Consider the following 15,993-nt stretch of genomic DNA (forward strand, 5'->3'; position numbering starts at 1 on the left):
GTCACAAAGTAAAGAAGAAATACACACAAATGAAAAAAAACACCAATCAAAACAATATACAGCTCCATTCTATTCTGTAACCTCTAGCTCCGCCCTGCGAGCTGACGTCACGCTCCGGGCAGCCAGTGAGGCGGAGGGATGGAGGATGGAGGGATGTGGGAGAGGATGGAGGGAGGGGGAGTTTCTCTTTCACTCACACACACACACGCACACACACACACACACACAGAGTAGGGCAGCAGCAGCAGCACTGGCGTCGCAGCAGCGCGTCAAGCAGAGCGGCTCTCGGGCTTTGTTCAGTGGATGTGAATGAGGCTGAGCTCCATCACCTGCTCCAGACATGTGGACGGATTTAAGGACACTGCTACTTTTACATCTGTTCATCCTCAGGCTGCAGCTAACGGCAGGTCAGTGTGACAGGAATCCAATAGAATAAACCGGTGTGTGTGGTTTTGTGGTGGGATGTAGAGGTGAGCGACTGGGAGCGCTCCTACTCAGTCTGGGTTTGATTTCTGCCATAAGAGGGGAAAAAAAGGGAAAAATACTTAACTTAATCATTAACACTTCAAATTCGGACTTAGTTAATATGAAATCCATTATGTCTCTGTGTTTTGAATACGTGCGTGCGTGGGATGAGGGAGGTGGGGAAAAAAAGCCTGTGAGAGTGTGTCATGTGTTCCTGAGCATCCATACTGCATCGGGAGAGCTGTAGTAGCTGGAGTGGCCCGAGCACGCTGAATCTTTGTCCTCATGACTGCTCACAGACTCTGGGCCTCCTCCTCCTCCTCTGCTGCTGGTGCTGGTGCTGCTCATTATATCCTGAAATAAAACTGGATCAATAACTGAAAGAAAAAAAAAGAATAAACACAGAGCATGACGCTGAAAGAGGCTCAGCCAATTGACCTGAATGAAGGCTGAATATCAATTAGGCATTCATTAGCAAATGACAGTTGAACTAGTTGCGGTTACTACAGCATGGGGGTTTGTTTCTCATCCATCTGGACCCTGTGTGTGTGTGTGTGTGTGTGTGTGTGTGTGTGTGTGTGTGTGTGTGTGTGTGTGTGTGTGTTTTCTTGTTGCAGCCTCGGATGAGTGTGAGGATGGACAGTTCCAGTGCAACAACAAAAGGTGTATACCGACCATCTGGAGGTGCGACGACGATGACGACTGCTCCGACAACAGTGATGAAGAAAACTGTCGTAAGTGAGACCTCGGTGGAGGAATACGTGCAAACAATGGCTTCTGAACTGTGTGGGGAAAATAACACTTAGGATGCGAATATCTCAATAAGGAGGAATAATCTGTTAGAACCCCCCCCCCCCCCGATCATGGTCTGATCAATGCTATACCCTCTCAGAACTATTAGCTGAATGAATTGTGTTCATATGATCTGAAAAACGTATCCATAATCTCATATGAAGAAATCTCCTGGACCTGCTTCTACCAGATATTAAACTTTAATGATATAATACAGAACAGTTCTTCATGGAAATGTCCAAAAAGACACTTGATCTGTGTTATATATGTATTTTGTTGATTTGTGTACCTTTATTATCCACAAATTGGCGATCGTTTTGGTTGCCCTCGATTGGTTGTACTAGAGAAGGTTCGCGGTTTGAATCCTGGTTTTGGCTGGGTTCTTTCTGGTCGGAGTTTGCATGTGCCCTTCATGTTTGCGTAGTTTTTCTCCTGGTAATCCGTCTTTCGCCCCCAAATCCAATGACATACAGATTTGGGGTTAGGTCAGGTAGAGACTCTGAACTGACCATGTGAGTGTGAATGGTTGTTTGTGTTTGTATGTCGACCCCAAGATACGACCAATCCAGGGTGCACCCCGCCTCTCGCACCAATCAGCTGGCTCCAGCCTCTCCCTGAGACCCTCAAAAGGATAATCGGTGTACTTGATAGATAGATGGACGGATGGATGTTTATAGCTCACCTGTAATGGATCACGATTATTCATTGTAACTTGCTGGGTTCTGCGAGTAAAACTAGAATTTCTTGCATCAGGTAGATTTTCATTTGCATTGTGGCGAAGAGAACAACTCCCTCACTGCCTCACAACCACGAAGCTTTCTGTTATTGTTTGGATTGAGAGACCCTTAGCGGCTGAAGTTACATATTGTGCGTTTAATGGTCTGTTCCTGACTCCAGTGTTTTTATTGAAGCTTCTTTATCTTAATGTATTTTCTCAGAACAGTTATATGAAGCAGAAAATGCACCAGTGTCTCCCTCGGCTCTCGGTCCTTGCGTAATTTCACATTATTTTCATGGTTGAATATATTTGCTCTTTATCTATTTGTTTTTTCCTGTTTGCTCACTGTGCATGACATTACCTTATATTCAGGGAGACATAAAAGCTTAGAGTGTCCAAAGAGGCACAAATAAAACCATGTACCTAGTAGGGATTAGGTGCCTCTGTGTGTGTGTTTGTGTGTGTGTTTTGTGTTTGCCTCAGACCGTGTGCGTAGGTGATTTCATCCCTTAGCCATACAGTATAGAAATTGTTGTAAACATGTTTTTTTTAAAAGAGGGTTGATTTGGATTGAATAGTTTTCATATCATCTTCCAAAAAATCCCTTCATCAGTAGAAAAAACAAATGATCTGACATGAAATAATCAGCCTCTCCAAATCATAGACATGTGTATTTCATATCTAGGAAAAAACCTTCACAACTGATGCTTTGCAGACAGACTTTTTTTAAAATATTGGAACAAATTTGACAACCAGATTCTTTGTTTTTTGTTTTTTCTGGATTATCCCCTTTAGCTCCTTGTTGTTTAACTGGCACTTGTACGACAGCATATCCTGTTTAATGCTGTGGAATCGAGCACTGATCACAGTTAACTGCTCAGTGAACAGTACAGACGCCCGACAAACTTTTCCTGAGCTGTGTTTACAGAAAGAACTTCCCTCTGATCACTATAACGCAGCGTTTTCACTGTGTAACATGAATATTTTTCAGTTTTCTTCTTATTTTTATGCCCCAAAGAGGAATATATCGCAGATCCTTCCTTTCATCAAAATTATCCATCTTCAAAGCCAAACCTTCTCCAAAATTCACTCTCAGACATCACATCTTTTTGCTGAATATCTTTCATCACCTGACTACTGGATATTGACTTCTGAACAAATGTATCGGGTTATGCTCAAGAACATCACATTGACATTTGATAGCGAGGGAGAATCATGATGCTGGGCTCGGTGTTGTGATGACTGTCAGCCATAGGCGATGCTCAACCCGGTCTTGGATGTGTCTGTGCAGAAATAATGGAATTTCAGTTTTCTTCTGACTGCGTGCCAGTGGCCTATATTTTTCGGAAGAAACCAGTGATGCTGTGCCAACTCCGAAGCCAAGCTCTGCATGTTTTCCGTGGAGCTACGTTCTCATGTGTCTGGGTTAATTGTGGCTCGGGAGGAATTCCTGCACCTCCCAGCACACATGTATACATATGTGCTCTCTCTCACTCTCTATACGTCTCTCTCTTTGTTTGTTTCAGCTGCTTCTGTCTACCACAAACTCACAACAACCTGCTCTACACAAGCACTATGTGATTCTCATACTTGTTACTCTGGAGATGTTTCCTTTGTTTCTCTGAAAGCAGCAGGACGTATCCTGGGGCGCGCCAAAAAAAAGCAGGTCATTTTGAGCATCTTTGCTCCTAAAACATTCATGTGTCACTGCCACAGACACACACACACACACACACACACAAACACACACACACACACACACACACACACACACACACAGACACTCGTATGCTGTTTAGAGAAAATGGCTCTGCCAGCCTTTCTTCAGAATTCCTTTTATGAATGAAGGAGGAAATTGTGAACGAGGTTTTATTACCCACAGTGTATTTTCCATCAGTCCGAGCTCCCGACATGTTTAGTGTTTGAGTGGAAACACTTCTCTCATGAAAGCTGAGACCACTGTCCACCCACGACAGTCCGCCATTACATACCCTGTTACATACAGTACATTATATTAGAGGGTGGCCTTCACTTTCTGCATCCATCTCCTCTCCTTGTGAGGCTCGCTGTATCTGCGTGGGCAGGCGGATCAGGCTGTGTGTGTGTGTGTGTGTGTGAGTGTGTGTGTGTGTGAGTGTGTGTGTGTACGCAGAGTCAGATCCGTCTCTGCATGTACATCCTCACAGTGCTGGACCGCTGATTGGCTGAAGGAGCATTTATTCTGCCTTTATGGACGACAACACATGCCTGTTTCAAATGATGTAACGATCACTTCCCACAAACCTACCTGCGTCATTTACGTTGACATGGTCGTAAGCAATGCATCCACTAGAGGGCAGCACAGAGGAGATAGTTTCTGACAACAATAAACTCGGGAACGGAGGATAAGGTTGTGGGTCTGATTGTAATGCCAAAACACAATAGAAGGAAATGTATATTGTATAAAGAACAGTAATTGGAGTGTAGGAAGTGATGAAGTTACATAATAGAGGCCTCAAAATAAGCTTTATTTTGAGACATTTTGACATAGAGATATAATCAAGGCAGAGTGTTTTCCCTTTTAGCATTTTTAGAAAACAAACTTCATGTTCTTCTTGGACAAAAACACCAGTCCAGAGCTTGTCCAGACGAGCCGACGCAATGTACAGGGTGAGCAGTCAGAATATCCAACCGTACAGTGTGAACACATACATTGTGAGTTTTCTCTTTCCATCTCAGACGATTTGCTCGGCTTACAGTGCGAGGTGGACTGGAAATGGACCGACGGCTCCCTCCGTGTGTGGAGCAAAACTGAGCCTCAAAGGTTTTTAGTTGTTCAACTTGAACCATGTTTGATTCGGAGAAGAGGTGCTCGGGCACATCGCGCAGCTCTGGCGATATTTAATTAATGTGTTACTATTAAAGTCATTCTCAGGGGTTGAGTCTGGAAGCGCTGTCTTCTATTTCTACATCTGAACGGGCTCAAAGACAGTGTAGCGCAGTGGAGTGAAACTTGTGCTGCACAGACTCGTGTGCTGATGGTCCAGCTTCTACACACATCAGAAATTACACAGTTGTCTCCTGGTCGACTGTGAAGGGGTTGCAAGGGAGGGCGTCACTTTCTGTCACTTCTTCTTACATTCTCGATATATTATTTTACAGTACAATGCCAGGACCAAGCATTCAGTGACTGAACGTGTGCAGCGGACCGTGGTTGTGAAATATGCCGACAGCAGAGAACCTGTGCTGCAGCTCCTGATTTATGTATCCCCTTGTTTTTCACCCGGGTGGTGTTACTTCACGGAACACGTGTAAAAGCCTTAAAAACGTCATCGCTGCTCATATCCGACATCATACCCTCTATATGCACCATTATCCTCCTCCATCCTCCACCCTGTTTTTCCGTTATAACCACCATCCCCCACCAGCCCACCCCCAGACGGAGCTCCCATCTCTCCATCTACCCCACCATCCCCCCTCATCCAAACTCTTATTCCCCGCTGACCAATCACCGGCTGCGTGCACCCACACATTCATAGATTCATAATTCCCTGTACAAGCAAGGACACGCGTATGGACCTGATGAATGCTGGCATAAATGCATATGTACATTCTATTCAACTTTCGATACCTCGATAGAAAGAAGAAAGGTCCTAAGCAGATAAGATTATTCTTTTCTTTTTTATTCCAAGCTGCCTGCTTGTTCTCCAGCCTCCAGCCATTCATAGGTTTGCTTCTGGGGGAATGATACGTATATATATAACAGCTACAGGTTGAGCATCAGTAGATTTTTTTTCAGTATTGTTTCTCTAATCCAGCCTAGACTTGGAAAAAATTGCTTTTTATAGAAAGTCTATGGTGCAGAGTGATGGTAGACACCTTTACGTTCATCTTCCCTGGTTTAAGAATTCATATTCAATGTTTATCATAAAATTAAACTAAGATTACTGTTCACATAAGTGCTTTATACACACCATTTGAATGGTTTACTTAACTGCTGTTATTTTCCCCTGCATTACATGTCGGCAGTTTCAGAGGTCTGTTAAGGATTCTGCACACTATCAGACCCAAGTTCACAACTTTTCAAAACAAAAGACTTGTACTTCGACCCACTAGAAAGCATTATGGCCACAAAACAAACGCTGTGCTTTTACTTTGCTGGCAAATTGCTAAAGAGGAAGTGAATCAGCACCCGTGATGCCCGTGAACGTCTGTGTCTGTCCACTATGGTAAAATAAAAATAATCAAATTATCAAAATTGTCCGGTGGGGCAGCTATTATTGACTGCAGGCTGCCAGTTGCCGACCACAGCTGTAGTTTATCTGAGGATGTAGAAGAAGACATGTTGTACTGTTAGCACACTGCCCTGTCCCGACTTACTGCTACAAAGAGCTAGTCCACTGTTTATTTAGTATAAATTTCTATTAATATTGTTAAGATAACATATTGTATGTCCAAAGATTAGTTTGTTGAATTAGCAGGTAGATTGATTCATTTTAAACATGTGGTATCGAAAAAGTATTGTGGTACTGACACTTTTGATATCCTATTACAGAATATAAAGACAGATGAATGCACTTCAACGAACTCTGCTCTCCTACAGATAGAGCAAAGTTGACTCCACATGCACCACAATAGAAACTATGTCCACTGAGTGCATCATGTTTTTTTGAGGTGAGGATGAGATGCAAAGCCGCCACGCTCCTCGCTGCGTCCCCGAGTTGGAGGCTGCAGCTGAAGCAACAAAAGAACTCTGCCTCGAATTCTCAAAGTCAGATCTGTGCCAACTCTGACACGGAGCTGCTGTTTAATCGTCTTCCTGATTATAGCAGCGTATCAGCCTCTCTCCATCGCATCTGTGCTACCTTCAAAGTCCGGCGCGTGTCCGCTCCACTTTGTTCTCATGCTTGGATGTGATAACGATCTGTTTCTGCTACGTCCGCGTTCATGAATTTAACATCTGCACCTGAAGAAGAGCTGAACGCGTGCCTTTGTTTTCCTCCGTGATGCAGAATCAGCAAACTGCCTGCCTCCCCCCTTTTGTGCGCCATTTACTTTACATAATAAATCCTCCTTCGGATGGAAACTCACTTTTAAAACTGTGAGCGCTCTCCCACTGCTCCTGGAGTCATTGTTTATGTCTTTATTCTAAAGCCTTTCAGTGGATGCAGCTTCCTCTGCCTGCGTCACACCATGAACAATGTAAAACTGCTCAAAGTAGACTTGCACCCTTTATTAATGCTTTGTCTAATACCGAACTCTCCAGTTTTTAAAGCTCAGCTTGCACTAGGTGCACTTATATTCTGACATTATACTGTATAAGACATTACTCGGATTATGGCGGTTGTTTAAATGAGCTGCTATAAGAATTATCCATTGATATTCCCGGTTACATGTTACAGAGAATAGCCTGTTTATGTCCACTCAGCATACGTTTAAAGTTATTGCACCTCTTTTAAAACCCCAACCTTAAATGGTGAATGTGCAATGCCACCAGATACCATTTTGGGATAAAAGCTAAAACTCCTCATTATCCTGAATCTTTTTTACATCCAGGGCACGTGTCAAGCAGTTAGTAAATGTCGTATGTCACAAAATAAATCCAGAAGGACATTATAATGTGATCAAATTAATACTGCACAATGTAACTAAGGTCAAAATACTCCACAGGTCTTAATTTGATAACTACTTATTCTCAGTATGACCTTATTCAGGTAAAGGTAGTCAGAAAATTAGAAAAATTGTTTACATGTTGTGGTTTTAGGAATATTTTATGAATAGTTTTTTAGGTGTTCTCTACTGTTTTGCAGAGTATGAAAATAGATTACATAATCGTCCAGCGCTTTTGGCTTCTCACCATGTTGTTGTTTTTGTGTTGGACTTCATGCTGGGTTCCTGGCAGGAGCGTCTACCTTCTGTGCCTTGAAATGATTCAAGTATTGCTTGGCAACTTGAGAGCAAGTTCGGGATTAATTGTGATGTTTGTGTTTTTGTGCGGATCTGTTACTCAGAAAGAGAAGACGGTTTGCTTTTAGTTTTTCCCTCTCCTCTCCTCTCCTCAGCAGTACTGTGACTCTCTCTGTTGATGGGCAGTAGCTTGTTGTTGTTCTCTGAGCTTGGTGGAACTTAACCCAGCAGCAGTATTTTCTACCTCTACCAAGAAGGTTATGTTTTCGTTGGTGGTTAATAGTTACAGAAAAAATACTGGGCAGATAATCATGAAACTTGGTGTAAGGGTGATATGGGTAAATCAATCAATAACATTTGATCTGAATTGACTCAATCGAGTATTGTGTCAGTGTTGGATTGATATCAGTCCCGAATTATTTACTTAAATATCGATTTGGAAGTGAAAATGCACATCCCTTGAGAATAGTAATGTAGCAGAAAAGCAGCAGAGTAATCAATAATAATAACAATTATGCAGCCCTGATGTTTTACCATAATTGAATGTAAATTCAAGCAAGATGCTCATATAATAGTAAAACAGCACATGCGTGTAAAAAATTGTAAAATGCAGATAATTTACTGTTAGTTATTGATGTGATAATGTGATGAACAGTGTGTTTCTTTGATAATAAGGAAATTAAGTATAAATCAGGTTTTAAATCAGACCAGACATTTTCTCCCAGGATGCTTTGCTCTTTGCATTTTCTGTCTTCAATTGCCAGAAAAAAGTTGAAGGCCATTGCTCTGATACAGCTGTGCCCATCTGTGTGTGTGTGTGTGTGTGTGTGTTTCCTCTTTGGCTGGCCCTATCTGCACTGGTTGCATGTCTCAGAGCCACCTTCCCCGAAGTGATCATTAAGAAGTCTGCGGTTCCAATTGAGCTATTATCTCAGATTAGTGTGTGTGTCGCTATATGCAGAGCTGCTGAGGGAGTGAGAGAGAGAGAGAGAAAGAGAGCTTGATGAGAGAGAGAGAGAGAGAGAGAGGATGAGTGAGAAGGAGCATGAGAGAGAGAGAGAGAGAGATTAATGTGTGGGTATAAAACATCACTCAGCTTCAGCCTCTTGCCCTCATCGTTCCATATATTTATCCCCCATTCCACATAACCGTTTAGTGTCCAGCACCTAAGAGAAACCATTTGTTTGCATCATATTTAACTTCACCCCACCAAAAAAAAATCATTATTTCTTTTTAAAAATATAAAAAGCCGATATTTCTGTGGGAACACTCGTAGCTGTGGGCTTTGCCACATGATAAATGCTGTTTCAGTTCAGTTGAATCATTACAAAAACCGATGTGGTATTAAAACAATATCAACTGTAGTTTGAACAGACTAGAATTTCAATTCAGACTTTTTTTGTGAGTGAAAATATGTTGTTTAAACACTGTCAGGGAAACGCTACCAGTGCAAGTTTAGTCAATGTGACTATAGATCAGTAATGTGTCAGATACTAGATGTTGTGTCACATGCCTTGTGGTACATCATCCATATTTATATTGCTGTGATAAACTGTTTCCCCTCAACAGCACCACAGGCTGCTTCAAGGCTGCTGACATCAAGTGATTCATTCATTCCCATTTTAATAATATCAACAGTAAACTTTAAGAACTAGTGCAGTCTGTGTATGCTTTTTGTGAAACTCTATTGGTCCTTTAGGCCACAGTTTTAGTTTAGTTTTAAAATGCATCCCTGTTGCTATGGTTACTACTGTCGTCCACACTACTGTGGTGTTTCTGACGTTTGTAAACGATGATGCAGTCGCCCATATTCGCTTCCTGATGACTATCAGTCACGACTCGTCTACCAGCGGTGAATACAAAGCGCTCAAACCCCCGTGGCCTCACTGGGTGCGTGTGCAGCACGTGACGGCTGCGTCTCGTGCAAATCTGTTTTCCACACAGGGCGCGTGTGTTTGCTGCACAGCTGCTTTTGTGAGGTTTCTGCTATATCTAATGTATTTGCTTGAATTGCCTGTGCAGTAAAATAAATGCCAGTTCTGCAAATATTTCATAATATAAACCTTGTTAAAACCAATGAATGGATTCAGTCAACAGCCGTGCAAGAGTGCTTTTACTTTGAAACAGCCAGTATATATGTTTGTGGCGTATTCCACAGATATAAACATTGAAACTGTGGTGAAAGCTCATTTTCACCGTGTGTTTTGCTGTGAACTTCATGTGGAGAAAATAGGCGAGACCCAGACTCTCTAGAGGAGCAGCACTAGCAGTGTGGCTGCTTTAACCTGATAACATGGAATGAAAAGCACAAATTTCCCCCCCGCACACGAGCCGCTCAGACATGCAGTGTGGCCCAGTGCAACACTCCCTGTTAGAAAGAGTTCCACCTCATCATCACTTCAAGAAATGAAATTCCTGCTCTTACTTACTTACTTACTTTTCACCATCGCTGTATTTTCTGTAACCAAGCAACCAACTGCAGAGGAGACAAGCACACACATGTCCAGTGTAAGTGAACGATCATGTGATTCGTGTTTCCTGCTGGGTTGATACGGACGGCGATCACTTCTGATACAAAGCTCGTCTGGATGGAGATCGTTTTTCCTCTTAATTGTGGAGTTGAAAGCTGAGCCACAGTATTGAAACCTGAAAACGTTAGTGACACAGTGATGCAGCTCCACATGACTCCAGGTTTTTCCGTGGTAGTGATTCAGTAGTAGCAGTGAAGTGAACCCAGGTTACATTGAGAATCAATAATACACATGCTGGATGTTTGAGAGCGGCTGCCTGCTCTGTGAACCCATACCTCAGGGCCGCAGTCATCCAGGCAGACATCGCCTTTCATCCACAATCACTGTCAGGAAAAAAGAAAGACCCACGAGGGGGCTTGTTGGCAGACATTGCCATAACTGTGGTGCCTAATTCGCAACTTCTGAGTCATTTTTTGTGAAAAATGCAACTCCATGTGACTCAATAGCTGCGTTCGGGACTCTTTGCCCACAGCTTGGGACTGGAGTCAGGTTCTGACTCTCACTCTATTTGCATTTATCTGTTTATGGATGAGTACACTCGCTCATCGTGGACCTACAGAGAACATTATTCCACTGTGAAGTCAAATCAGTTTAACGGAGAGCGTCAGCGGCTCGTGCACGTGGCGGTGAAGTGAAGTGATGAGCTAACAGCTGAGACACAACAGCCCTCAAGTCTCTTTCTTTTTACTGATGATTCAGTGAAGCTGGATGAATTATGAGCGTCAGCTCCGCTCAGAGAAGCAGCAACAGTCGCCTCTGCCATACAGTGACTCACTACATCACCACCAACCTAATGTTAAAGCTTTGCATGCAGGCCAACCCTGCCATGAAATCATCCCACCTCCCTGCCTGTCTCAATGCAGCCATCACACCCAATGGGCCCGGTTACTAGTGAACTGGGATCATTGTCTTACTTCCAAAGGGCCAGAGAGGTTTAAAGAAAAAGGTGTCACAACTTGATTTGTGACAGAATCAATGGTCAATAAGGAGCAGGTACCTTTAGGACTGAGATATTCCATCATTCTATATCATCATTTATATATCTTCTCTATAAACTTAGTGTTTGTGAACCCAAACGACAAGTGTTACTACCAAAATGAATGTACTAGAATGTAGTCTAGCCTTTTGGACCAATAGCAGTAAGTCGAGACAGCATGAAGGAATAAAACGAGAGAAAGAGGCGAAGGCGGCTGGCAGGACCGCTTCACTTTTTACTAGATAATGTTAGACTGTTGAGGATTTTCACATGCAGGCTAATGTCAATACAAAGCATATATTACAGAAGTTTTTAGTCTGCTCACTCAATTACAATGTGAAACCAAAACACTAATAAGAACATGAACCTTGTGTGGACCTTCAGGTGTGAAAACACCCTAAAACACAAAGAAATGTGATTTTCAGTCATCAGGGTTCCAAACCTAAAACACAAATTTATAAACATCAAAATAAAATTAAAATGAATACACATTCCATCCACCCTCGTTTGAATTGTTTCCACATATTTATAATCCTTATAAAAGCAAGTGGAAGGAAATGTTATTGGTAATAAAAGACTGCAAAAAAGGCAAATCCTGCTCAACTTAACAGATGGAACCACAGGTATTTACCAACTAATCATTTTAACACAATATACAAAATTAGATAGTCTTGTGTTTACAGTCCTGACAGCTCAATGAAAATGAGTTGAATGAACAGAATAAGTCTGTTTGACTTGTGTGACTGTATTATTTTAATGAAAACCCCAATTAAATTACATTACATTCCCATTTCTATGTGATTGTGCAGACTGCAGTCATTCAGTGCTTCCTCTTCTTCTCAGCTGCTGATTATGTAGCATGAGCTGAATGAAGCTCTTAATGCTCTTTAGGCTTTGATTCATTGTAGTAGAAAAGTGGAAGTGGTTCCTCTTTCCTGTGAATGAATGATAAATTACGTTTTCAGCACAAATGCAGAATTTATGAGCTAAACCCAAGATAAATAGGGATTTAATATTGTCAGACACTGCGTTACCTGAACAGCAAAACAGCAAAACAGCAAACAAGGATCAGGCTCAGACTCACTCAGCAGTAGTAGAGTTTGTAGTATGCAGGCGCCGTGCAGCCAAACAGGAACTAATACATGATAACCAGCTTTCTGACTAGTGGAAGACTGGTTTTACATGCGCTGATCAACAGACTTGTGATGCTTCACACTCTACTCTGTGCTGATCAGTATATAGAAAAATGTGACACTTCTAGACTTGAGAGGAATGAAGCATAACAGATAGACTCAGAGACAATTCATTTGTTCTGTGCAGAGTACAGAGCTGCTTTTTGCCACTGCATCAAACTTTCTGGTTTTAAAACAGTACTCAGCATTTAGGTTTTTTAAAAAGTTTCTTTGAAATGTTAGTTAGTTAGCTTAGTTTTTTATCATTATTTAGAATACAAATGTTGAAAAATCCAGATTTCCAATCTTTAAAATGCCTTTTTCTGCATTTTCACCCTCACACAATGTAATATAGAGCCTCCTCACTCCTTCAAGGAGAAAGTCTCATTTCAGCCAACCCTGTTTTAACTTGAGCTAATATTTAAATTATAGACTGCATGAGAATTTAATGCGCATTGAGGAGTCACCCTGAATGTGTGTGTAACAGGCAGCAGGGTCGTACCTCGGTACTTCAGCAGAACTTTTCTTGAAAGTGTTTGTTAGAGAAAGGCGAGGGAAACTGTTCCTGACCTTGTGAGCTTTTGGGAAACCAGATAGAGATCAAAGCTCAAGAGCTAAGCTCTTCCAAGAGATGGATATGTTTTAAATGCATAGCCACCGGCCACTTGCACATGCACGCACAAACACGCACAAGCACAGACACACACTGACACACACATTCTGTTGGCTGCGGATTAATGGAATGACTTGTTATACACAAACACACAACAACACTGTTCTGTCATGTTTGTGCGCACTGGAAATCTTGTAATCTCATGTGACACGGATCACCAGAGAGGGATGAAGCAACGGAGAGAGAGAGAGAGCGAGAGAGGTGAAAATGAAAGGAGAGAAGAAAAAAGAGGGAAGTGTTGAGGCGAGCCAAGGAGAGCGTTGCTATGGAACTGGGGGGGGATGGAGGCTGGGATGAAAAGTGCTGCAGGGTCATTGATTGTGGAGTTTGTTACTGTTGTGATGCAGATCAGATAGAAGTGTATCGGATAAGAATCACCTGTTGTGTCTCCTTCACGAAGGTCAAAGTTGAGGATATTGTTTTCAGCGGCACAGTCTGCACGGCGTCGTGTGTGCATCGCTCACACAAGAGAGCAAGCATCGAGAGAGATAACTACAATGGCAGCCGTTTGTTTTGAATGAAGACGAACAGAGCAGCTTTACAGGAGGCCTCAGCTCACTGCAGAACATCTGCTCAGCGGTACTGCAGGGAACACCTGGCACACGTACAGCACGCCTGCTCTACTTACAATACTGTTTGAAGTACATTTTCTCCGTTTAGCTAGGAAAACAGAGGCAAAGCAGACTTCCTGTATTTCCATTTGAAACAACAGAGTTCATGTATTTAAATAGCAGTTCAGGCTGCAGCCATACTACTGCGTTTTAAGTTTGAAAAGTCTATAACTTTCACGTCCATGCTAACCTAAAATTGATTTCATGTGACCTCTCGCGTACAGTGGGCATGCACGTGCCAGTGTTAACAGGAATTGCTCAAATAATAGCTTGTCTTGTAAAATGCAGAATTTCATCAGCTTTACGCACGCAAAGAATAGGGTAGTCAACGTGTAATTGATTGTCCATGTTGTGGAAGGAAAATCATTCAAACCCGAGCTATAGAGCAAACACAAGACAAAGAAAGAATGTAAATGTGCACCTTGCTGAATCAGGAATTGTGCGTGGATGTTGAACAAATAACTGGCTCTTCTGTTTAAATCATGGCCCCCTTATTGGCCCTGGTTTAGAAAAAGCCTAGATGCGCCACTGCTGGCAGCAACACTGACGCAGGGCAGCAGAGGCATTGACAGGTGAAGGGAGACATGGGAAATCATTGCAGCTTAAACAGACCGCCAAATAGGGAGGGTGTGTATGATGGAGGATTGGGGAGAGTGATGCATGTCACATGATTAGAGCAGTGCAGCTCCAGTTGACTCTGAAACAGCTTGCAAGGGTTGCTTTATTTAAATATGCTTCAGTACACTAGCAAAACAAAAGTTTGTTCTGCCTCAACCCACCAGCAAGATCTAAATAAATTCTGCATAATACATCGCTACAGCCCTGCAGTAACGACACACAGTAAAATTTTAAACAAATCTCAATCCAGAGCCGAACAAAGATAGTATTCGCTGCAGGATTATTTTACATGCAGGTGTTGTTGCATCCACCTGTTCTGCATTCTCCGATAAAATCATTAACCGCTGTATCTTTCAATTTGTAGTGATCCCCAAAGATGTGTCACTTCTTTGTATCTACCCAGCAGAAACCTCACTTTAGCATGCAGCACTACAGCCTACTTTGAATCTCAATGGCGCATACTGTATATTATTATTATTATTGCAGATTACAAATGGCAGTAGAATTGCCCCAGAAAAGCCTTCATTAAATTTGCCTCATGCAACAGGAAGCTGCTATTGCATTTGAAAGCTTGCAGCTCATTTCACACAGTGCTTTGTGATCTCGACATTAAGTGAAAGCTTGTATTCGTTTTATGCCAAAGGCTGATAGAAATAGTTTTGTGAAAGCAGAAACTTTGCTGATAAAATGTCACGTTCCTGTATCAGCACTAAAGTAACCTCATGTATTTGAGGTGTAGACCTACGATGCGATTCCAAATGACTCTCCAAAATCTTAACCCATTAGCAATGTTACGCTGCCAAAGCCAACTCAAACATAGACTCGATATGGAGATGGACCACATGCGTGTTCACAGCCAAAACGTTTTGTGCCTGGTTAGAACAGGTCGTAAACCAAACTAAAAATTCAAAGGACAGGTCAAATTGGAGGTAGTTCTTATCACACACATGTATGTCCAAGTGCTCATTATTAAAATATGTTTGGTTTTATTTAATTGTTTGACTCTATAATAAACTAGGTGACATATGCCATGATTGACAGCTGAGAATCACTGGTAGTATGTGTGTTTTTGCAAGACCTTACTCCCACGGCCCCATACCCCGATCGTTACCGTGGAGACTTCAAATGTGCAAGTTGGCAGCGTTCGTATCTGGGACGTTTGGGCTTCATTCCTGTGTAGTGGGAGGAAAAGGAGAGGTGTTTTCCATCTTTATTTCTAGTCTATTATGTGTTGTGACATTTTGGTCCTGAGGAATGTAGACGAAATCTGGTATTCCTTAGTGGGTTAGACATTATGAAAATAGCTTGCTTATCCCTTCACTCTCTGTCCCATCCGTTGAAGTGAGCCAACCAAATGTGCCGTGCTTTTAATGGAGCCACTGAGTGCTACATGCATGAAAGAAACTGCAGTTAAGATCATAGTTTCTTTGTCACCTTCAGTTTTTTCCCCCAAAGACACTCTCCTGGAGATGCAGCGCATACTGATAAGACTGTATATGCAGCAGATGTAGAGACATAGTGGTGCGCCTCAAAAAGAGACAAACAAAATCA

General features: G+C 42.2%; 1 protein-coding gene across 1 annotated transcript in view; it reads left to right on the forward strand.

Moving 5' to 3' along the window:
* The first annotated feature begins 340 nt into the window (after positions 1-340).
* LOC133018092 (low-density lipoprotein receptor-related protein 8-like) overlaps positions 341-15,993 on the forward strand; it is an 83,998-nt gene continuing 68,345 nt past the window's right edge. The window contains exons 1-2 of the mRNA XM_061084395.1: positions 341-407; positions 1,083-1,199. Coding sequence (XP_060940378.1) covers positions 341-407; positions 1,083-1,199 — 184 coding nt within the window. The remainder of the gene's footprint in view (positions 408-1,082; positions 1,200-15,993) is intronic.

Source organism: Limanda limanda, chromosome 13, assembly GCF_963576545.1.
Source record: "Limanda limanda chromosome 13, fLimLim1.1, whole genome shotgun sequence".
Classification (NCBI taxonomy): Eukaryota; Metazoa; Chordata; class Actinopteri; order Pleuronectiformes; family Pleuronectidae; genus Limanda; species Limanda limanda.